The following is a 25894-nucleotide window of genomic DNA, read 5'->3' on the forward strand; positions in this document are numbered from 1 at the left end:
CGCCACTCACTCCAAGTCGCTATCGCGTGCATCGCTGTTCTTGGCCACATCAAGAGACTGGAACCGCTACAGTGAAGGCACCTCGCGTGGTGCTGACAAGGGAGCTGCCTGGCCTGGACACGTGGACAAGTCACCTGCTGGTGGCCTCCCTCGATACCGCCACCGTCTCCCTCGATCCTGCTGGCAGCAGTCCACCCAGAACCCAGCTCCCACACCCAGCACCCTGCACCCAGCACCCTGCACCCTGCACCCACACCCAGCACCCACACCCAGCACCCACACCCAGCACCCAGCACCCTGCACCCAGCACCCTGCACCCTGCACCCACACCCAGCACCCACACCCAGCACCCACACCCAGCACCCAGCACCCTGCACCCAGCACCCTGCACCCTGCACCCACACCCAGCACCCACACCCAGCACCCAGCACCCTGCACCCAGCACCCTGCACCCTGCACCCACACCCAGCACCCACACCCAGCACCCAGCACCCTGCACCCAGCACCCTGCACCCAGCACCCTGCACCAAGCACCCTGCACCCAGCACCCACACCCTGCACCCACACCCAGCACCCACACCCTGCACCCACACCCAGCACCCACACCCACACCCTGCACCCACACCCTGCACCCACACCCTGCACCCACACCCAGCACCCACACCCTGCACCCACACCCAGCACCCTGCACCCACCCCCAGCACCCACACCCAGCACCCTGCACCCAGCACCCTGCACCCAGCACCCTGCACCAAGCACCCTGCACCCAGCACCCACACCCTGCACCCACACCCTGCACCCACACCCACACCCACACCCTGCACCCACACCCAGCACCCACACCCTGCACCCAGCACCCACACCCTGCACCCAGCACCCACACCCACACCCTGCACCCACACCCTGCACCCAGCACCCACACCCACACCCTGCACCCACACCCTGCACCCACACCCTGCACCCACACCCTGCACCCAGCACCCACACCCACACCCTGCACCCACACCCTGCACCCAGCACCCACACCCACACCCTGCACCCACACCCAGCACCCACACCCTGCACCCACACCCAGCACCTACACCCTGCACCCACACCCTGCACCCAGCACCCACACCCACACCCTGCACCCACACCCTGCACCCAGCACCCACACCCACACCCTGCACCAACACCCAGCACCCACACCCTGCACCCACACCCAGCACCTACACCCTGCACCCACACCCTGCACCCACACCCTGCACCCACACCCACACCCTGCACCCACACCCTGCACCCTGCACCCTGCACCCACACCCACTCCCAGCACCCACACCCACACCCAGCACCCACACCCTGCACCCTGCACCCAGCACCCACACCCAGCACCCAGCACCCTGCACCCAGCACCCTGCACCCAAACCCAGCACCCACACCCAGCACCCAGCACCCTGCACCCAGCACCCTGCACCCTGCACCCAGCACCCTGCACCAAGCACCCTGCACCCAGCACCCACACCCTGCACCCACACCCAGCACCCACACCCACACCCAGCACCCACACCCTGCACCCACACCCAGCACCCTGCACCCTGCACCCACACCCTGCACCCACACCCTGCACCCACACCCACACCCAGCACCCTGCACCCACACCGTGCACCCACACCCTGCACCCACACCCAGCACCCACACCCACACCCTGCACCCACACCCACACCCAGCACCCACACCCACACCCTGCACCCACACCCTGCACCCACACCCTGCACCCACACCCACATCCTGCACCCACACCCTGCACCCACACCCTGCACCCACACCCACACCCAGCACTCACACCCACACCCTGCACCCACACCCTGCACCCACACCCTGCACCCACACCCACACCCTGCACCCACACCCACACCCTGCACCCACACCCTGCACCAAGCACCCTGCACCCAGCACCCACACCCTGCACCCACACCCTGCACCCACACCCAGCACCCTGCACCCACACCCAGCACCCACACCCACACCCTGCACCCACACCCACACCCTGCACCCACACCCTGCACCCACACCCAGCACCCACACCCAGCACCCACACCCTGCACCCAGCACCCACACCCTGCACCCAGCACCCACACCCACACCCTGCACCCACACCCTGCACCCAGCACCCACACCCACACCCTGCACCCACACCCTGCACCCACACCCTGCACCCACACCCTGCACCCAGCACCCACACCCACACCCTGCACCCACACCCTGCACCCAGCACCCACACCCACACCCTGCACCCACACCCAGCACCCACACCCTGCACCCACACCCAGCACCTACACCCTGCACCCACACCCTGCACCCAGCACCCACACCCACACCCTGCACCCACACCCTGCACCCAGCACCCACACCCACACCCTGCACCAACACCCAGCACCCACACCCTGCACCCACACCCAGCACCCAGCACCCTGCACCCAGCACCCTGCACCCTGCACCCAGCACCCTGCACCAAGCACCCTGCACCCAGCACCCACACCCTGCACCCACACCCAGCACCCACACCCACACCCTGCACCCACACCCTGCACCCTGCACCCTGCACCCACACCCACTCCCAGCACCCACACCCACACCCAGCACCCACACCCTGCACCCTGCACCCAGCACCCACACCCAGCACCCAGCACCCTGCACCCAGCACCCTGCACCCTGCACCCAAACCCAGCACCCACACCCAGCACCCAGCACCCTGCACCCAGCACCCTGCACCCTGCACCCAGCACCCTGCACCAAGCACCCTGCACCCAGCACCCACACCCTGCACCCACACCCAGCACCCACACCCACACCCAGCACCCACACCCTGCACCCACACCCAGCACCCAGCACCCTGCACCCTGCACCCACACCCTGCACCCACACCCTGCACCCACACCCACACCCAGCACCCTGCACCCACACCCTGCACCCACACCCTGCACCCACACCCAGCACCCACACCCACACCCTGCACCCACACCCACACCCAGCACCCACACCCACACCCTGCACCCACACCCTGCACCCACACCCTGCACCCACACCCACACCCTGCACCCACACCCTGCACCCACACCCTGCACCCACACCCACACCCAGCACTCACACCCACACCCTGCACCCACACCCTGCACCCACACCCTGCACCCACACCCACACCCTGCACCCACACCCACACCCTGCACCCACACCCTGCACCAAGCACCCTGCACCCAGCACCCACACCCTGCACCCACACCCTGCACCCACACCCAGCACCCTGCACCCACACCCAGCACCCACACCCACACCCTGCACCCACACCCACACCCTGCACCCACACCCTGCACCCACACCCAGCACCCACACCCAGCACCCTGCACCCACACCCTGCACCCACACCCTGAACCCTGCACCCAGCACCCAGCACCCACACCCAGCACCCAGCACCCACACACAGCACTCTGCACCCACACCCACACCCTGCACCCACACCCTGAACCCTGCACCCAGCACCCACACCCAGCACCCAGCACCCACACCCAGCACCCTGCACCCACACCTGCACCCACACCCTGCACCCACACCCTGCACCCACACCCAGCACCCACACCCTGCACCCACACCCAGCACCCTGCACCCACACCCTGCACCCACACCCTGCACCCACACCCTGCACCCACACCCACACCCTGCACCCACACCCTGCACCCACACCCTGCACCCACACCCAGCACCCACACCCACACCCTGCACCCACACCCAGCACCCACACCCACACCCTGCACCCACACCCTGCACCCACACCCACACCCTGCACCCACACCCTGCACCCACACCCTGCACCCACACCCACACCCAGCACTCACACCCACACCCTGCACCCACACCCTGCACCCACACCCTGCACCCACACCCACACCCTGCACCCACACCCACACCCTGCACCCACACCCTGCACCAAGCACCCTGCACCCAGCACCTGCACCCACACCCTGCACCCACACCCAGCACCATGCACCCACACCCAGCACCCACACCCTGCACCCACACCCAGCACCCACACCCACACCCTGCACCCACACCCACACCCTGCACCCACACCCTGCACCCACACCCAGCACCCACACCCAGCACCCTGCACCCACACCCTGCACCCACACCCTGAACCCTGCACCCAGCACCCACACCCAGCACCCAGCACCCACACCCAGCACCCTGCACCCACACCCACACCCTGCACCCACACCCTGCACCCACACCCTACACCCACACCCAGCACCCACACCCTGCACCCACACCCAGCACCCTGCACCCACACCCTGCACCCACACCCACACCCTGCACCCACACCCTGCACCCAGCCCCAACAAATACACAACCTGATCTCATCGCTCCATCTCCTCCATCAACAGGCTCTCTCTCGGGACGCCTTTCAATCCTTGACTGCCACTTTGTTACAACTCTAGACCATGAGACCTCCTTTACCAGTGTCAAAATATAGTAGTAGGTTTTTACCCTTTAAACTGGTACAAAAACTGACACCTTTATACAAGGCATCATGTTTGCAATAACCACAACACAAGCAGTCAAAATGCAAAATGCAAACAAATGTTTGCATTTTGACAAATGTTTGCATTTTGACTGCTTGTGTTGTGGTTATTGCAAACATGATGCCTTGTATACAGGTGTCAGTTTTTGTACCAGTTTAAAGGGTAAAACCTACTACGAACTCTTGACCACTCAATGTGTATCACACCTCTCCTGGTTACATACGGCAATGATGCATTTCTTCCACGAATCTTTCCGCTTCATTAATAAATAAAAACACGGCAGAACATGCCACTCGCGCAATATTCACCGGTATTAATCTGCGGATCAAATTGCATGTTTGTTTTGCTTACAAATTTACATCGATGCCACGTAAGGTTCACTATGTTTAGATTCTCTCTCTCCCCCTACTTCTTTTGGCTGTAATTATTCCGTGCCAGGCCAACTATTCTGAGGCCCGCGGTGTCACAGAGAAGCTGTAACCTTGAAAAGGTCACATATCATGCCGCCACACCGATTGTGAACACGAGCTCCGCCTTTCCCCCTTTACCGATGAAGCGATGCTGCTCTCTAAATCACGACTTCATGTTATTTTCTCCACCGCCCCTTTACCCACCTTTGCCTCAAGCGTGTTTGTCTTTCCTAAGCGTCGCGACAAAAAGGAGACGCAAAGTACACGCGCACCGATACCATTCGTTGTGTTTGTTCAGTCGGAGGAATGTTTTGAAACCCCCCCCCCCCAAAAAAAAACCACGTTCGAGAACGAATGTGCACACTCCGTCCGCAGCAGCACGGCGACGGCCCGCGGGGGTTACACACCCCGCGGGGTTGGGCCCCGTGGGCTTCTCGTGGCCACGAGCCACGTGCCGGCCAAAGCGAGAGGGCCCATGGGATGGGGGAGGGGGCATGGGGGGGGCATGGGGTGGGGTGAGGTGGGGGGCCATGGGGTGGTGTGGCTGGGTGGGTGGGTGGGTGAGGGGGGTCATGGGGTGGTGTGGGTGGGTGGGGGCCATGCGGTGGTGTGGGTGGGTGGGTGGGGGCCATGGTGTGGGGTGGGTGAGGGGGGCCATGGGGTGGTGTGGGTGGGGGGGCCATGGGGTGGTGTGGGTGGGGAGTGGGGCACGTCGAGTAGGGGAGCCCCCACTTTATTTCACGTCAGGTATGCGCTGTAACAGGATATAATGAATCCGCGACAGAATGAATAATAACACGATGTAACACAATTTTTGTTCCTGGGTAGTAAGTGTTATTTCCTAATTGCTTATGCCTCAAAAGTACAGAAAATGGCTATCATTCCCCACAAACTTTGCTTTTGTGACCAGGACTTTAAGTGAAGGAATGACACAAATGCACACCACGTTTTCTCATTGAAAATATGTACATTTCAAAATATCACTGTCCTGGTCACAAAAGCATAATAGCAATTTCCTGTACTTTTGAGGCATAAGCAATTAGGAAATAACACTTACTACCCAGGAGCAAAAAAAAATGTTACACAGTGTAATTTATGTTAATATTTTAGGCCCATATACGGAGTAATTGCGGGTGGCTTTGCCCATATAAGGAATACCGGAACGCGAATCGAAGTATTTTTTTAACGATCCAAAGCTCGAACACTGCTTGATCCATGTTCGAACACATAGACACGTGTATTGATTTCTGGATCAAAAGAGGCGATTCGTGTATCTAAAAGCCCCATATTATGCCGCCCATTGACGCCGATTGTCTTCCCCTTCGCAAGAACATAACTTGTCATTCATTTTGTCGCGGATTCATCACATCCTGTCACGGCGCGCGCTTGAAAGGAAAAATGTGTTAAAGCAGCGAGGCTCTTCCTTTATAGCGCGTGAGTCTGGCCGTACGTTGCGCCACGAGGTTTACCGTTCAAATGTGTCAGCGGCTGGCGTCACGACCCGAGATGACCTCGCCACGCGCGGTCGTGGACCCTGCCAGGCAAGACGCGTGTCCAAGAGTCCGGCGAATTGGGCCGGCCGCCCCAGGCCCCGCACTTTGGGGGGGGGGGGGGTGCGTTTTGACGTCACGGCGTCAGATGTGTGATACCATGGGTCCTGACTGTTCCACCAACTAGGAATTACAAATATGCAAACTTCACTGTATGGGGCAAAGCTGCTGAATTCATGTGAATGCGTTTGTTTATTGCAGTGTGTACGGATGATTTGTTTTATTGCTGGTTATATTAGACATGCCATTTGTAATCTAGCCGTAATTATGCGCTGTCTGTATTTCCTGCATGTTTCGTCCAGTGCTTCTTTAATCCACTTACGGATCGTAATCATAAAATCACATCTAAGCCAGGTTGGTGTCGTGCTCTGTAAAAGGGAATATTTACACTTTTACAAAATTAGGTGGTATACTTTAACCCCATGCATTCGTGACTTTAACTGATTTTTTATACCAACATTTTCCCTTTAACATGTTTATTAATTTGCCACCCGATTTTATTTCAGTGAAATGGGAAAATGTGGAGTAAACGTCGATAGCACGCGGTGCATTCACGTGACTACACGAGGAGCCACAGGCCGTCTAACTCCACACCATGATGCACTATTTACACCCAGCACCCACACCCAGCACCCACACCCAATCTCGCCCACGTTCCACCGTGGGCGAGATTGACAACGCATCATCTGGTGGCCACTCTCCCAACGTTAACGGACAAACAAAAAACCCACGATAAAATGTCGCACATCACCTCGGAAGGAAGTGGAGACGTTTTCAAAGACAGCAATTTATTAAAGGGTCGGTTTTTTGTGTATTTATATATATGTATATATCTATAATCGATGTTTTTCTTCAGTTAGAATCATCAGCTATGGACGCGCGCCTCTCGCCTGCTTCAGGATCAACGCGAGTCCATTAGGAGCATTTCACATTCCTCTGCAGGTTTATGCAAAAAAAATTGCAAGTTGAAAAGCTGAAAACCAAATGCACACCGATCATCTATATTGCTTCAGCATTTAATAACAAAAAACAGCAACTTGATCAACTTGAAGTTAAATTAACAGCAAGGACAGATTGCTTTGCCCCTAGCCTGTCTAAGCGCACACGATAATTCACACGTCATCATTGAGAAGTAAAAACATTTTAAGATGCCCAACACTATTTGTCGTGTTGTATGGATATTAAATGACTGTGTAGCAAATCCAAACCTTGTAAAAATTAAGCAAACCCCTCTTGGCATATTACCCTTCACGGTCAACATACCTGATTAAAAGTAACTACAAAGCTATTTCAAAATAAATGACAAGAAATGAATGCAGGGATTTTAAAACCTTCCTTATTGTAAACACAGCATACATGCATACAACTACCGTAATTAGGGTAATGTATCTACTCTTTAAACCACGACCGTGATATCCAACAGTGATACATTATAGAAATATCCCTTAGCAATATCATAATTGATAAATAATCCCAACGGTATGACAACTCTCTCACAGAGTAAATTAAAAGTCTTCTTTGAGTCGTTCCAGCCGAATCCTTTGCAGAGAAGTTCCTGTTTTTTTCAAACATAATTCCGTTATCCATAATAGAGAGGTTTTTTTGGGGTTCGATCAGGTAAATAGAATTGTCGTTAAATCTGCCACCACCACCCGACACAGCCAGTTACCAAGGTTTGTCACGTAAACAAAAACGTGCCATTTCGTTGCTAGTTCAGCACACCGGTGTGTTGGGAGAGTAATACCCACACACATTCACAATTTATTGAGTAAATCACTCTGATATTGACTTAAAAAATAAAACAACGATCTTTCACACCTCCCAATCGCAAGACCATTTTCAAAGACATAGAATAAAAATTGCACGCGAATGACGGTGCGAGTCCCAATGACGACCATCGGTCACGAGACTCGGCCACCGGCAATCGGCGTCGACAAAAAATGTTTCTTTCTCACGTTTCAATAAATAAACAAGTCCCCTTCTTTGATGTTCAATAAAGCTACATTCCATAACCCGGCTAAGAAACAACATAACAGAAAAGCCATTGAATTCGAACAACCCACATACATTATTTGGTTTAAGGATGATGGTGATGATGATGGCATTGACAATGACGACGATGATGATGAAATATGAGTAAATCTGTAAATTGCATCAACGCGACAAACCAAATGTTTATATCCCAGGCAATATTCACGTATAAAGCTCACATGTATCCGATTGTTGACGCTAATTTTTTTTTTAATGAGCTGCCTGTTCACACAGCCTGTTGATCCTGTTCTCACCCAGATCTCTTAGGATTTGTGACTCAGCAGAGCCGTGGTAGAGGCCGGGGTGGAAAGTGTGAACATTGACCACAATGACCCTGATCCTCTCTGGAAGATTTGCAAGCATATGAACTTGTGGATATCTCGGGCCCAATTGAGCACAGGTGCACCCTCGATGCACTCCACTGGTAGACGAGCCGAGAGCACTACAACAATGCAAAAGTACAATGGTAACAAAATATTTGGCTAAACAATGGTTTATACATGGATTGATAAAAAAAAACTTGTGCTTTAAACAAGAACAACAACAACAAAAAGGACCTGCAAAACAAGCCAGATTATTTATCTTCCTGATTAAATTGTCACGATTCAGGGTCAAGAAATTCATTCCAAGAATTCAATTCTTGTAAAATCTCTCCCACCGTCTCTTTTTCCCAATTCCCTGTACACCTCGAGACACGTCAACTCTCACCCACTCCTCCGCCGTCAAGAGCGCTGCTTGTCGCTGGCAGCTTGGCATTTTAGGACTTTTTTTGGGGGCCCCGTGCTCAGCAAGCGTAATTTCAAATATATTTAATTGCGGTGAATGTGTCATCGTCTAGTGGCTGGAAGGGTCACCGTGAGCCTACTACATACAACGCAAGACGCGAAACGATGCGTGTATCGCGAGGCAGAAGGGCCGGTACTGATGAATCAAGGCACCGTTACTCCCCCTGGATCCGACGAGGCAGCAGTACACGGAGCAGTACATCTCATGCAGCCCACTGCTTGTGTGTCGGAACTTCCGTCCTCCAAAGGCCCAGTGTTTAACGGCGGCGAGGATTCTACGTTTTGCCGCTTTGCGATGACGCGTGATGCAGCGGCTGTGATGCCATCATCTTTATGGTGAAAACATTTAAATGAACAAAGAAAAACCTTTTTTTTATGCGGGAACAGTGTAACGACTCGCAGGGCGTGTACTGGGCACGTTGAGTTGAACTGAGTGATGCGTGTGAGCATGGGCAACAAACGGGTGCTACGCTCCCAACGTTGTTGCTGTACACTCGGCGTGAGCAGACACCTGCGCCTTAACAGGCGAGGCATGATCATGCTGTATAGCTAGCACATGGCATCTACTTTTCACGCACTGATGATGCATTCATATTGTCGATAACTACGACAAACGCATCTCTTCAAGAGCGCAACGCCGTCCACTGTTTTGTTTTTGTTTTGAATATCGCTTTAAATGACACGCTCCTTCATCCCTTTAAATGACACGTGCCTTCATCCCTTTAAATGACACGTGCCTTCATCTCTTTTCCGGCCACCACTGGGGTGAGGGGTGGGGGGGGCTGCCCATTGCAATTTCTAAATCAGAGGCATTTCAAAGTGTTCCGCATCGACCGTCTACGGGAAATTCGCGACGGCGTTAAAAGACCGAGGCGGAGAGTTTCGAATTGCAAAGTTGGCGGAGGCTCGAGGCGTTCACTGAGATGCCTCCGAGCTGTCCCACTGGCTGAGGTTCTCCGAGAAGCCGTCGCTGAAGTCCAGCACCTCGGCCAGACTCACCGCACCCCCCATCAGCAGGTCATCATCATGGATCTCCTCCCAGGGGTGACGCAGCGAGCTCACGGCCAGAGCCAGCTCTTCATCCAAACCCAGCGGCGGCTGACTCAGCTGCTGCTGCTGCTGCTGATGGTGGTGGTGGTGCTGCTGCTGCTGGTGATGGTGGTAGAGCTGCTGGTGCAGCCGGCTCTGCTGCACGAGGAGGGAATCGAGGCCCGCCTGCCCGCAGCACCACTCGGACGGGCGGTCGATGTGGTGGCCGTGGATCGTGAGGTCGACGTCCAGCTCTGCGGCCGCGGCCGCCCCCCCGCTCTCCGGCGTGAGCGGCGGACTCAGCTCGAACTCCCCGAGCCCGCCGAGGTCCCCGTGGAACATGTCCTCCAGCACCTGCTGCCAGTCCAGGTCGGCCCGCAGGTGGTCCCTGGCGCGGTCGTCCGGGCCAGCGAACGGCGACGCGGGGAGGCGGACGGGGCTGGAGGTCCGGGGCATCTTGCCCAGCCTCTTGGGCAGCGGCTGCTTGCGCTTGCTGCCCCGGGGGTCGTCGGCCAGGCAGGGCCCGTGGGCGGCCCCCGGCAGCGGCGTCTCCCAAGCGGAGCCGTAGTGCCGAGCGTTCCACATGCCGCTCTTGCCCGGCGCGGGCGGCGCGGAGACGCCGACGCCGCCGCCGGCGCCGTGGAAGTTTGCCGGACCGACCCTCCTGCGGCGTCTCACCATGCCGTTCTCGAACAGGTCGGAGTACTGCGGGTCCATGGCCCAGAATCCCCCCTTGCCCGGCTCGTCCTTCTGCCGGGGAACCTTCACGAAGCACTTGTTCAGAGACAGGTTGTGACGGATTGAGTTCTGCGAATGAACAGAGACCCCCCCCCCGCGGTATTAACAACAACGGCCATTTTAAAATGGCACGAAGGCGACGGACGACTTTTGCTTTTTAAAGCAAAAGTCTTGGAGGTGTCCAGCGTATAAAGTGAAGGTAGCGGTCGTGTAGCGGTGGTGTAGCGGTAGCGTAGAGGTAGCGTAAAGGTAGTGTAGAGGTAGCGTAGTGGTAGCGTAGAGGTAGCGTAGAGGTAGTGTAGAGGTAGCGTAGTGGTAGCGTAGAGGTGACGTAGTGGTAGCGTAGAGGTAGTGTAGAGGTAGCGTAGAGGTAGCGTAGTGGTAGCGTAGAGGTAGCGTAGTGGTAGCGTAGAGGTAGCGTAGAGGTAGTGTAGAGGTAGCGTAGAGGTAGCGTAGAGGTAGCGTAGAGGTAGCGTAGTGGTAGCGTAGAGGTAGCGTAGAGGTGACGTAGAGGTGACGTAGTGGTAGCGTAGAGGTAGCGTAGTGGTAGCGTAGAGGTAGCGTAGAGGTGGCGTAGAGGTGACGTAGTGGTAGCGTAGAGGTAGCGTAGTGGTAGCGTAGAGGTGACGTAGAGGTAGCGTAGAGGTAGCGTAGTGGTAGCGTAGAGGTAGCGTAGAGGTAGTGTAGTGGTAGCGTAGAGGTAGTGTAGAGGTAGCGTAGCGGTGGCATAGCGATAGTGTAGCGGTTAGCTCTATGCTGCACTACGAACCCGGTGTCCCGAGTTCGATTCCCGCTCAAGGCCAACACCGGCGACGATTATTTGAACCGGTTCTGGGCCTCCCCAAGGTCGACTCAGCCACCAAATGCATACGTGAGTGCAGTTTGTGCAAACATTGCCACCGGGGAGACAAAGGCGGCCAGGCGTGGTGCTCGCCACCTACCCCCTCATGCGTCATGCCAGCCTTCATAGGTACTCGCTAACAACACTTGCCCCAACAGTCTGTTAAAGCTGTACGAGGAATCTTTGTCTTTTCTGACACCAGGGCACAAGTTTGGGGTGCGTCTCACTCTCCGTTCGTCTCACAATCCGGAGAGCGCGCCAGTAGGTGAGCGAATGCCAGCGCGCGTCTCTCTCTGTAGACGAACCCCGGCCATCCCCGGCAGTGGACTCGCACGGACCCGACGTGCCCCCCGCGTGAAACGGCGGTGGGGGACAGGGGGCCGCATGAACCGGCGGGGGGGGGGGGGGACAGGGGGCCGCGTGAACCGGCGGGGGGGGACAGGGGGCCGCGTGAACCGGCGGGGGGGGGGACAGGGGGCCGCGTGAACCGGCGGTGGGGGACAGGGGGCCGCGTGAACCGGCGGGGGGGGGGGGACAGGGGGCCGCGTGAACCGGCGGTGGGGGACAGGGGGCCGCGTGAACCGGCGGGGGGGGGGACAGGGGGCCGCGTGAACTGGCGGGGGGGGACAGGGGGCCGCGGGAACCGGCGGGGGGGGGGGACAGGGGGCCGCGGGAACGAATTCCTTTGCCTCCCAACACCGACGACGGCGCCGCCATCGTCGTACGGGAGTCTCGACGATTAAAGCAAAAAAAAACAACGGATCTCGACGCAGCTTTAACAAACAAAAAAGCAGCCGCTAAGAATGTGGACGCCTTTGTAGTCGCGCCGCTTCGCAGAGGTCCAGAAATTCAAAGCGCTCACAAATGGCAACCCCGCGCCCACGGGTTCCTTGCGGCACGGTGCGGCAGCGTCTTCTTCTTTTTGGCGCATCGCATGATCAATTTAAATGGCGTCTAATTATGACGGGCTTTGAAGCCTCTCCACTGGGCTTGACTCACAATGGCGAGCCTGCAATGAGAGGGCCGCAGCAGCCGCTCCTCCTCTTACACACCCTTCATCTATTATTTGTATCTCATTAGCGGCACCGCAATTGCCACCGACAGGCCGCAAGCCCACGGACTGTCCAACTCCCAACCTCAAAACCTCGGGAAATTGCCCGCGCCTCACTATAATCACCGATGCGAGGACCGGCCGACACGAGTGGTACGAGTTGGATGATGATTTTATTATTACTATTATTATACGTGGCCTAGCGGAAGCTTCGCTCGTCGCGGAGGTGCGCGGTTCGAATTCAGCGGCCGCCCCGATGATTACTGCGGGGCAATAACCGCGATAGCGCCACCACCCGCGTCACAGTCGACGTTAAACATCCCCCGGCGTCGTTCGCGAGAGCCGATCCTCGTGCGCCGGCATCACCGTCGAAATGGACGCCACGGTGGCGAGATGTTGACTACCTCGCCTGGTACACAGGAGGTCGTGGGTTCGATCCCGACCCTGACGTCCCGTGGTCGCGTGGATTTTTCTCCGGGTCCTCCGGTTTTTCCCTCCACATTTAGAATCAACAACGTCACGCGTTTAGAGTATTTGGCTGCTGCTATAAATACACGACGATGAGCCACTCCGTTCAGCTATCATTCGTCAGAGCCAAGTCGCTTGTTAAAAAAGAGCTATATAGCTCAGTGGGGCCTTACCTGGTCAAATAAAAAAATGTGTTTATACCTTTAATTCGCCACGTTCGAAATTTACTCTGCAAATCCCTCAATTGGGATTAGACGCACACGGGCACGTCAGCAACCGTGGCCCCTCGACCGGCAGCAGACTCACGCCCGAGGCCGCTCCTGCGAATGAGACTCCTCCGGCAATGTTGAGTGTTCTCACGCTGGGTTTGAACCGAGGTCGCCTGGCACGGTGAGCAAAGCGGAGGGGTGCCCGTCAAACAGCCGCTGAAGCTGGTGGTTGTAATCGCCAGCGGAACCTCGCGCGGTACTCAAGTTGTGAACGTTGTGTGTGGATTTACTCTCCAACACACCGGGATGCTGAACTCGTATACCAATTGTCACGTTTTGTTGACGTGACAGACGTCACCAATTGGCTGTGTCGGGTGGTGGTGGGTTAACAACACATTTATGTTTACGCAATCTAACCCAAAAAAGCCCTTCACTATGGACTGGCTGCCGCTGCTGTTTGCGTTGAGAAGACGCGGGCGGTGCAAGTCCGCCCTGGATGGCGGAACTCCACCTAGCGACTGCAGCTTCGTTCACTCGAGCAGCGACCGCGTTGGTATTTATTTTACGACTTCATACGTGTATCGTGCGCAGTGGATGCATTTGCCAGTGGAAATCGTTTGAATGAGTGCACCTGCACGCGTGGCTTCTGGGTTCCAAGACCCGACTCATTTGCAGTGTCAAATTCCGGCTATTACTGTTTATAGCAACAATGACTAATTAATGAGGTGGTGGTGGTGGTGGGAGAGTGGTGGAGCAGTTGTTAGCGCACTGCACGGTGAACCAACGGATGTGGTTCACATCCGTGGCGTGTGATATTGTAACCGGTCCTCCACATTTGACCTGCGTGGTGAAGTATGGTCAGCCAACTCCCCTGACCGACACGGCACGGTAAGCCCGTTATCCAGCAGTGGATTGCCTAAAGGCCGTAGAATTATAATCATCAGTAACATATTAATGGACAATAGCTGTAAAAAAAGTGCACTGCTCAACAAGGCAAACGTAACATAATTATGTTGTCCTAAGTGTACGTTTAGAGGAGTGCTTGCTAATTGGCAATGGGTTCCTTGCATCTGAGCTATGATTGTGTTATGTATTATACAATGTCGTGTGAAACTAGGATCCTTATCTAACAGAGAAGATCATTGCCATCTAACAGTTCACCAGAATGAGTTGAAGCAAGCCTGACTGCTGATGAGACACTGGATGTCGAAACCGGTCCAGAGTTTGCTCGTATCGAACCAATGCCGCTAAAATGATGCACTCGCAGAAAGCCTTTTGGATGCTGGGATGTCTAAAAAATACTTTGATTTGTTTTTTATGTGGAGGGACAAATATGGAATGGAATACAGTATCGTCTGCTCGTTCAGCTTGGCATCTCAAGTGGTTGGGGGCTCCACGGTGGCTAGGAGATGTTAACTACCTCGCCTGGTATACAGGAGGTCGTGGCTTCGATCCCGACCCTGACGCCAATATATGCGAAGTTTGCATGTCTCTCTCCCCGTGGTCACGTGGACGTTCCTCCAGGTCCTCCGGGTTTTCCCTCCACATTAGAAAGACGTGTTCAGAGTATTTGGCTGCTCTACAATTCCACGTGATGACAATAAGCCACTTGGCCGAGCTCTCATTTTTGATAGCCAGCTCACTGCTGAGAAAGAGCTCCATAGCTCAGTGGGGCCTTACCTGGTAAAATAATAAAAATAGTTTAATTCAATTTTTATTTCAAGTCCTGTGCAGATGTGCGGCAGACAGGGACCGCGCGAGTGGCGATCGTGGCAGCTGAGCGTGGTATAGACGCACGCGCCCAGTGCACTGTGCTTGCCATCTGTTGTGACTGCAGCAGATTACGTTACACGCCCCGCACACAGCCCCGTGTCGCCTCCCGTCACAGCGAGACCACGGGTGCGCTATGACCACCAGCAGCAGCAGCACGCAGGCTCGCTCCCCCGTGGGCAGCACGTGTCGCGTGCTGCCCATGGGGGAGCAGCATGTGTCGCGCGCACGCCGCCTGCGTGGTGCTCTGTTGTTGCCAGAGCTTCATGTCTGCCGCTGAAGCTGTCCGAGGCAGGGCTCCAGAAAATATTCCTACATCTCCCCACATCCCCCATCACCACCCACCACCGTATCCCATTGGGCTTTGAGGGTTAGGGGTAACTGGAACTAAACTATTCTAGGGGAAATTGAAGCCTGCAAAAATTAATCCCTGCAATAATGTAATTGCGCAAGCTGCAAGCATCATTACAGCGACACAATGCATGGTACATATAAGCTGTATAATACAGCAGAAGCTGAATACAAGCACACCTGATGTAAGCACAGAGCAGCACGGTGCTGATGGGGGAGGGGGGCATAAGGCCGCTTCTGATATAAGCACACCCCTGTGAGCACAACTCTCGCCTTGCTCCCAACACGCGTGTGCTTGTATCAGATGTCTGCCATTCTCAAAGTCCACATCTGACATCGTGACAGCTACCCACAGGTACTGTGTGCATCATAGACAAGTCGTTATTATCTCGACGTGTCCTATGGATTGCGTTACTAGTACAGCACACCGGTGTGTTGGAGAGCCAAGCCACAACATTTACAATCTGAGCACGACGTTTCGCCAGTAATTACAACTAGCTTCATAAGGCATACGGCCAAGACTGGGTCTACCGAACTGACTTGTTTCACCTCACCCGTCCTGTGTTCAACCACATTGCAGGTCACAACAACACTCACCCACTCACTCACCCACCCACTCACCACCCTGCAGGTCACAACACTCACCCACTCACTCACCCACTCACTCACCACCCTGCAGGTCACAACAACACCCACTCACTCACCCACTCACTCACCCACCCACTCACCATCCTGTAGGTCACAACACCCACTCACTCACCCACCCACTCACCCACCCACTCACTCACCACCCTGCAGGTCACAACACCCACCCACTCACTCACCCACTCACTCACCCACTCACTCACTCACTCACCCACCCACCCACCCACTCACCCACCCACTCACTCACACACTCACTCACTCACTCACCCACCCACCCACTCACCCACTCACTCACTCACACACTCTCTCACTCACTCACTCACCCACCCACTCACCACCCTGCAGGTCACAACACCCACCCACTCACTCACTCACCCACTCACTCACCCACTCACCCACTCACCCACCCACTCACCCACTCACCCACCCACTCACTCACCCACTAACCCACCCACTCACTACCCTGCAGGTCACAACACCCACCCACTCACTCACCCACCCACTCACTCACCCACCCACTCACCCACCCACTCACCACACTGCCGATCACCTCACTTCCCTTTCTGCTTCATCCCTCGCACTTCTCCACTTTGAAATTCCCTCCTCCCATCATCAGCATCTCTTTTGTGAATGTATTTTAACGCTGCTTAAACCAAGAAACTCCTCAAGTGTGTATCGTATTACACATCCAATGGTGCTGATTGTTGCTGCTTGCTGGGAATGTTGCACCGTTCAGCCTCTGTCTGTGTTCAGTAACCGTGTTAATAATGATCTGCACTCACAGCAGGGCACTTGGTGGTGCAGTGGTCTCTGTGTGTGTGTGGCGCAACAACAACAACTCGCCACGCACTTGCACGGAGTAGAATCCCTTCGACAACGAGGGGGGGACAGCGTAGCAAGCGTGGAATGGCCATCATTGCCCCAAGGCCTTGCGCGAGGTCGTTACGAGCGTGGCTCATCAGGGAGACAACGTGCAGATCTCTGAACGATAGCTGGGCATTCTAGATTTGAAGTTTTCGTGACTGCAAGGATCCATACTCTTTGGTTCTTTCGGTAAAGTCACGTAGGTAAAAAAAAAAACGACGTTTCGAACGCAACACAAGCGTCCGTCATCAGGTGGGACAATCACAGCAAAAAACAGTTGCTGAAGTAGGCAAAAGAGCTGCTGATTTAATTATTTTTTTTACCTACGTGACTTTAACGCAAGAACCAAAGAATATGGATATCTGGGCGATTGCACCCTCCTTTTACATTGGACTGATTCTGTAGTAATACTATTCTTGTATGCAAATCGACCATGGAATTTGTTGAAGTGTTACGATCGACAATAACTTTGTTATATCCTTACTCTCCCAAAAATGTATGTATATATATTTATATATGTACACTGTGCTGTAGTTGAATATCAGAGGTCTATTCTCACGTTGACGGGCAGGATGGTCATGACGGTTTTTTTGTTACATAAATCCTTAAATGAATAAAATCTCCAACTTTACATAATATCTTATGAGGCCAATCTTCATACCAATTACACGGGGGTACAACTGCACTCGTAATAATCATGGTCACTGCACTCTCCTTAAAACGTTGCTGATCAGTGCGAGTCGGGCGCACATGATGGTTTGAATTGCTCGATTGATTCAAGGCAGTGGTTCTTAACCTGGGGGGGGGGGAATCACCCACTGGGGGTGCGAGGTGCCCCTTCTGGGAGGGGTGGCGAGAGACGTGGCAAGATTGTGTTTTTTTTTAAAGATAAACCATCGAAACACAAATCAAGCACGGAGCACTAAGTAACAACTTACTTTGTTTCATCAAACCCTCCATGTGGCTATTAACGTGATACATTTGTAGTTTCTTTACGATGGAGAGCCAAAGGGGTGCACGGCTGCACAGTCAAGGTCAAGAGCCGCTGAGTTAAAGGGTTTCATTGACCTGCTCACGACCACCGCTGGGGGGGGGGGGGGTCGGTCAGGTGCCCACACTAACCCGCACAGGGGGGGGGGGGGGGCCCGCCCCCTCTGCCTCCCCCCCCATTAGCGTCACCCCCCGCCCACTGGGGGGCCCCCCGCGGTGTCCACTGGGGGGCCCCTCTTGGCCGAGGCGGCGCCAGGGGCGACTCGTGAAGAGCCTTCGACTTTACGAGACTCCTCGCGAGGTGCACGTCTCTGCCTCTCCCTCTCTTTACATCGCGGGAAGTCGTGGGGATGTGGTAACGAGGGCTGCGTATTCATCATATTGTCGTGCTCGTGCCAATCATTTATTTTTGGTATCTTTTTTTTATCGAACCTCACCTTCGCGAAGATGTCATTTCACGGAGATGCTTCGATTACAATTAAATGTATAATCCGTAAGAATGCATTGAAGCCACCGAACCAACAACTTAAATGAACTATATATTTAACCATGGGGGATTGTAAGGACGTCTAAAACAATTAGATTTTTGTTAGTGTATCGTCACTACTGCACTCCTGGTACGCTTCCTTCAAGGCACCACGTTTAGGAACTAGGCACAACCAGTCACAGCACATCACTCATTCACTATCACCCCACTCATACAACACACAGCTCCACTAGCTCGTACACTGATACCCATCACTGTGCATCACACACGACATGGCTAGAAGCCACAAATATTCCCCATTGGGAACCCCAAAAACCCCCAACACCGTTTCCTCCGCCTTGGAACAGCAACAACCACAACATCAACAAGTCATTTAGCGCATCTGCACATGATCACCACACACACACAAAGATCCCCCATGTAGCCTTAACAGACTGTTGGGGCAAGTGCTGTTAGCGAGCACCTCTGAAGCCTGGCACGGCACACGAGGGGGTGGGTGGCTAGCACCACGCCCGGCCACCTTTGTCTCCCTCGTGGCGATAGTTACTATACACACCGCACCAGGTACCCATTTGAGGTTGGGTCTACCTAGGGGAGGGCCAGGACCGGTTCAGATAATCGTCACTGATGTTGGCCGTGAGCGGGAATCGAACTCGGGTCGCTGATTTCGTAGCGCAACGTGGCGCTAACCACTACACCACCGCTCCCCACAGCCGCACACACAGACGCACACACAGACGCGCACGTACGCACCCGCCACGTGGGGTCGGCGTGGCGGTAGTAGCAGAAGTTGTCCATGATCCACTTGTAGATGGAGGCCAGCGTGACCTTGCTCTTGTGCGTGGAGCGCATGGCCATGCAGATGAGCGTGGCGTACGAGTAGGGCGGCTTCACGCTGGCGTCCGTGCGGTAGTCGACCTCGTCCGCCACGGGGCTGGCCGCTCGCCCCCCTCCCTGCTGCTCCCCGATGCCCTCCCTGCTGCGACCGCACGCCGGGCGCTGCGGGGTGCACGCGGGGGTCCCCCTGGCCCCCGCCGTGTCGCCGGCCGGAGGCGAGCACGGCGCTGGTCCCGACCTCTGCTGCTGCTGCTGCAGTTGCAGCTGCTGCTCGTCCTGCTGCAGCAGCAGCAGCTGCTGCAACTGCTGCAGGCCGCCGCTATTGCCACCGCCACCGGGGGACACTTGCGGAGCCCGCAGGCTCGAGCCCTGGATGGAGAACTCTTGGAGCCACTGCAGGCTGGTGAGGCTGTCGTCGAGACAGATCCCGCCGCCGCCGTCTCCTCCTCCTCCTCCTGCACCGCCGCCGCCGTCGGCTCTCGCCGCCCCGCGAGCTTCATCCTCGGCGCCGGGGGGCAAAGGCTGCCAGCTTTGTTGGAAGCGAGCGGCGATTTGGAGCAGAGCGGGCATGGGCATGGTTTCTCCTCCCTGGCCACGCTCGATGAACCTGCGGCAGCGCGGGTTTATTTTGCGTCAAGTTTTTTCGTTTTTAACCACCGTGCACACAGACAAGAGAATCGAGACTGCTCGGCGAGATCGCGTGTAAATGCAACGAACGGCACTAACTGGGACACGTGCCCAAAATTAAGGGGGACCGGCTGCCAAGGCCCGTGGTGGAGGAAGCCGTCGAAGGTTCTCGGGCAGGAGGAAGCAACGCGAGGAGATGCCGGTGAACGAAGCGGTTCCAGCCCCCACAGAGCAACGGGCAAAGCACGAGAATAAGAAGGCCTGATGCTAGATTTAGAATCAGTTTTGAGCTTTAACTTAACAGAAGATGCAATCATATCCAGGTCATCATTGAAGAGGAGACCACTGGTGTTAAATGGATTCTTATTGGTCAATACAGGTCACCTAATTATCATGATGAGATTTTTATCTTTCTTTGAATACAGATCTCAAGGCCGATCTGAAAACACCACGACATGAAGCAAAACACACCTGAGCAAATACCACGTTCTTGAACGTAAATATGTAACTAGTAACAAAGATACTAAAGTACAAAAACCGGTAAACATTGCAAATACGTGCTAGATGCTTTACATGTATGTGATAGAATTAATGAGAGTCCACAATGTAATTGAATTCCACCTGGTTGACAGGACACACAAGGAACAATAAAGAGCCCTACATTATAATAAAGGGCTTTTTGGGGTTAGATTGCGTAAGTATAAATGTGTCGTGAACCCACCACCACCCGACACAGCCAATGGGTGAGGTCTGTCACGTAAACAAAACGTGGCCAATTGGTGTTCTACTTTAGTCCACCGCTGGTGTGCTGGAGAGTAATTCCGCAAAATTTACAGTTCGAGTGCTGTGAGGTTTCGCTGGTAATTAGATCCAGCATCATGGTGCGATTTTGCCAGATTTTCTACTTACGCAATCTAACCCCCCCAAAAAACCCTAATTATGAATAATATTGATCACGAAAGCCTACGTGTTAGACATAAATCCATCCACGTTGCCTGCCCATGCCATATCATTCGTGGGGGTTGTTGACCATACTTCACCCCGCTGGTCAGAGGGGATTTTAAAGTGGGGGCGGCACAGGGCAATTATGACATCACTCGCCACTTATGTTAGCCACGGCTGGGAATCGAACTCGAATCGTTGGGCTCGTAACGTATTGCACTCACTGCTGCGCCACCACTCCACCAGGAGAAACAATCATCATATACATGTTGCGATGTTAGTTGTAATTATTGGCGAAACGCCGTACTCAAGTTGTAAATGTTGTGGATGTACTCTCCAACACACCGGTGGTGCTGTACTAATAACAAATTGGCACGTTCTGTTTCCTAACAAACCTTACTAATTGGCTGTGTCGGGTGGTGGCGGGTTTAACGACACGTGTTGTATATATTTACTCGATCTAACCCAACACACCTCTATTATGGATGATATCGGTCGCGAGAGCCTACGTGTTAAACGTACATTTTAAAACTCGTAAAATGTTATCGCGCCTAAAAGGAACTCTCCCGGGTGCCTCATTATCTCCACCGGTCCGCCCTTGCGCTCTCAGCCGCTGCTGCCTCGACAATCAGAGGCGCTCGATTCGTCGAGGCGAGCTCTGGTGCCGGCCAAATCGAATGGTCTACGCAGAATTGGCCCTCGAGACGTGAACACGGAGAGACGAGGCGCAAAGCGGGTCACGCACGGAGCGTTCCCTGCAACTTGCTCCAGTGGCTGGGGCAAGTCGCTCTGGGCTGGAGCGTTGCCTTCAGGCTGTGCAGCAGCAACCAAAACAACTGCTGGCGAAACACGTGTGTGCGAGTGACACGTGTGTGCGAGTGACACGTGTCACGGACGTGTCTCGACGCAGACGGACGTGAACACAACTGTGTGGACCTTTTGGGAGTTCCTAAGATAGCGATGGCATTGAAGAATGTACAGAGAGAGTCGTGTTGCCCTTCCGCTGCTGGTCACGGGGGTTGTTTGGTCATACTTCCCCACGCTGGTCAGTGCGTGTTAGTGACGGCGAGGAGGGGGGGGGGGTGTCGGTTCACACTCGCCACTGGTGTTAGCCGTGACGAGGAACAATCAACCTCGGGTCGCCCCAGGTGACAACATTAAAGCTCGTTCCGACATGGCCTTCATCCAGCAGTGGATTGACAAAAGGTTCGGTAAATATCAAAATATAAAACAATTATTATAGCTACATATGTAGTAGCAACAGTAGCTACATATGTAGCTACAAGCCCCGCACTTTCAAAGGCTAAATGCTTTTAAGCTTTTAAGCTATCAATTCCGGTTCAGTGATTCTGCACTTGCTCTATTACTATAGTACGATACCGCCTTAAACTTTTATGAACGACTGGGTGTTTAAGGTTAGCGATTTGACGTATTATCCGGCTGCACAGTGAATGAAAAACTACAATTACTTTACTATGCAAGTTAAAAATGTGTGTGTTTAAATATTTAAGTGGGTTTTTTTATTTAGGGTCCCTTTATAACGCATGCTGCAGACCCCACACTAGCTTAATCCGGCACTGGTGGAGATGGCAACGTTCATTGCGGATGTTATCGATCCGACCGCTCCCCAAGCCACCCGCCTCCAGCACGTGCGTACGGAGAGGCGACTCGGTGCCTCTCCGTACGCGTGGCTCGCGAGATGATTTCTCGTGCCAGAGCTCAACCACGACCGCTCGGCACAGATGAAGTGACTTCGTTTAAAAGCACGTGTCTGCTCCAAGTCGCACCACGTGTGTGTGTATGTAGAGAGACGAGCTGCCCATGGATTTCTTAGAATTTCCCACGAAAGATGATGCGGTTGCCTCTATAAACGAGTGCAACACATGTGGACCAAGGCAAAGGTGTAAAATGAGTTATCACGCGGTGGCGATGATGATGCTGCTGCTGATGATGATGATAAATAGACGCAACATTCAACTTCCCCTCCCGTATACACAAAGGCAGGGAAGCATTTGCATGGCAGGCTAGTTGCAGGCGTATCTTTCTCTCGGTACATTGTTATATTGGAGATCGGAAAGGCATGCGGTGATATGTGACGTGTAAATCTTCGTCTTATCTCAATGTCCGTTTATCTTATTCGGCGATGATAGACACCGGGCACAACTATTCAGGCACGGTATGAACGACGCGATGCTAGACGCGACATACTGCAAGTGTGTCGCAATGACTCGTTACCATATCACACGAAATGTCTGCTACACTCACAGTAGCCTAAACCTGCCACCTCCGATGAGCATGGTTGGCTACGTACGGCGCGAAAGAAGTTCCATGTACAATACATATGAACACGACCATTCCTGAGAAGAAACAAAGCTCACGGTTGTAAAAATGTAATCGCGTATTTGTAACAACTCTGTAAAGTGCACATACACACACACGTAATTGAATAAAAACATATTCTCCGGTGTGCATATGTGTGTGTGTCACTTATACCAAAGCCGGATTATACATTGCAAATCAATGGGATTACAAAAGGCGTACGATAAGCGCACAGTTGGAGAAAGTGACTCCACGGCATGGGATGATTCAGAGCGCCGTGTCATCTCCGTTCCGCTATCGAGGCATTAGCGCTTTATCCGCCACTCGAGACGGCTTTGGGTAAGAGGCGCTATCTGATTCTATCACGGGTTCAACACTCACACGCGCCCGTGTGCCACCACCACCGCCACCGCCGCTGCTGTCATTCTCACGCAGTCCTCACCTGTGACAAGGACAAAGCTGTCGCGCGTTTCTGCGTGGCGGAGGATGATCTGCGGGCGCTGATGAAGATTCTGGAATTCCGTTTCACCCCTCCTCCTGCTGCTGCTGCTGAGTGCGTTTTGAGAGGCGCTCAATCCACCACCACCACCAGCGATGCGCCCTCCTCCACTCTCCTCCTCCTCCTCCTGCTGCTTGCTGGCTTGTCGCAGGCGTTGTGCAGTGTAACCTAGGCAGCCCGGGCAGCTTTAATAGGACGAGCACACACGTGGTTGTGGCGGTGGGGGGGGGGGAAGTCGCTCCTCCTGCCCATTGAGCCACAGCGCTGTCCAATGCGACGAGAAGCCACGCCAAGCGAACGGAGCGGTGCTGGAATTCGCGGTGGAGTCTTCATTGGCTACAACGATAACATCGTCAACCCCCCCCCCCCAAACCAGCCATGATCATTCCGCTGCTGGATGAAGGCCTCCCCCTTCAAAAGCCATCGTCAGCCACGAAAACTCGGCCCTGCGATGCAGCGCTTTGCCAGGCACCTGCACGCGAGATCAATTCGGCGCTTCGTCTTTCGCGGTGGACGTTCCTCTCCCTGGAGCGTCCCCCACCCCTCCTTTGGCTGACACTCATTCTCAGTCTCGCCCACTGGCCATCGTCACCCCTCCTGCCCAAGCACATTGGAGGTTGAGTCGACCTAGGGGAGGCCCAGGACCATTTGTTTTTGACAGAGACCATCATACCTCTGACCTGCTTGCGTAATTTGATCCACGTGTTCCTCTTTCTGCCTCGAAATGGACGTCCTCTCCCGGGCAGTTTTGAACTTTCATTAAAAAAAATTGTATGAGTGTCCATTCTTATGACCACGCATTGATTAAAGCTGTCTTCTTAGACACAATGAAATACAATGTCCTACACCTCCATCCTACCACAGCTTGGCTTTCGAGACGTAATCGTCAGCACATGTTTTGGGCATGCAAATTCTGGACTAGATTCGCTATTCTGCGTCTCTTGTAATGAATATTGATGCCGGACATGCCAATTGCTCTCCAGGTATAACACACCGTGACATCATCAACGGCTGCTGCTCTGGAGATTCATTGGCGGCACGCGCAGTAAAACAAACGTACTCCAGGTGACCTGAACAAAGACGAAGATCCCCCGTATAGCCTTAACAGACTGTTGGGGCAAGTGCTGTTAGCGAGCACCTATGAAGGCCAGACCGGCACACGAAGGGGTGGTTGGCCAGCATCACGCCCGACCGCCTTTGTCTCCCTAAGTGGCGATGTTTACACACCACACAGGTACTCACTTGAGGCTAAGTCGACCTAGGAGAGGCCCAGGATCGATTTATATAATCGCCACTGATGTTGACCGTGAGCGGGAAGGAACTCGGGTCACCAGGTTCGTAGCGCAGCGCGCTAACCGCTACACCACCGCTCCACACCTGAACACGCACACACAAACACGTGGAATCTGTAGCTCAAGTTACTGTAGACAAAGAATGTGATTATGACAGACTCCTTGAACATCATCATCCCAACAGCAGCTCCAGCCACGATCGGCTACCGACGAGATAAATCGCCACGGAAGCTCGCCCGTGTGTCTCAACAGGCACTCCAGGAGGCGCTAATTGTTCAGAATAATGTCCCAAGTTTTCCGCCGTGGCCATTGAATGAGGCTACAATTGACAACATATCTCGGTGCCGTACCTCACCGGTCTCGTCTCTGCGTTGTCTCTAATTACAGGTGTGTTCCTGCTGAAATCCACATCACGGCGCGAGGACTACGTTACACATTGCGCCGCTGAACTGGTTGTGTGTGCACGCTACATTTACCATTAGTTTAATCACACGCAAAGCCAATTAGGACCAGTTATCTTAAGCGCTAAGTTAAAGTCTCTTGTTTATGACTGCTTGTGTGGCAATCGTGGGGAGGGGCGGCCTAATGGTGATCTCGCTACACTGT

The 25894-nt window shown here is 54.4% G+C and overlaps 1 protein-coding gene across 1 annotated transcript; it reads right to left on the minus strand.

Moving 5' to 3' along the window:
* Positions 1-10043: 10043 nt before the first annotated feature.
* On the minus strand, positions 10044-24122 carry LOC144942887 (forkhead box protein J1-like). The gene is made up of 3 exons (XM_078869929.1): positions 23940-24122; positions 19526-20216; positions 10044-11165 (listed from the first exon to the last, which is right to left on the minus strand). The coding sequence occupies exons 2-3, from the start codon at positions 20183-20185 to the stop codon at positions 10245-10247; spliced, it is 1581 nt and encodes a 526-aa protein (XP_078726055.1). The 5' UTR covers positions 20186-20216; positions 23940-24122; the 3' UTR covers positions 10044-10244.
* Positions 24123-25894: the final 1772 nt, after the last annotated feature.

The sequence above is a fragment of the Lampetra fluviatilis genome, chromosome 1 (genome assembly GCF_964198595.1).
Source record: "Lampetra fluviatilis chromosome 1, kcLamFluv1.1, whole genome shotgun sequence".
In the NCBI taxonomy this organism is placed as follows: domain Eukaryota; kingdom Metazoa; phylum Chordata; class Hyperoartia; order Petromyzontiformes; family Petromyzontidae; genus Lampetra; species Lampetra fluviatilis.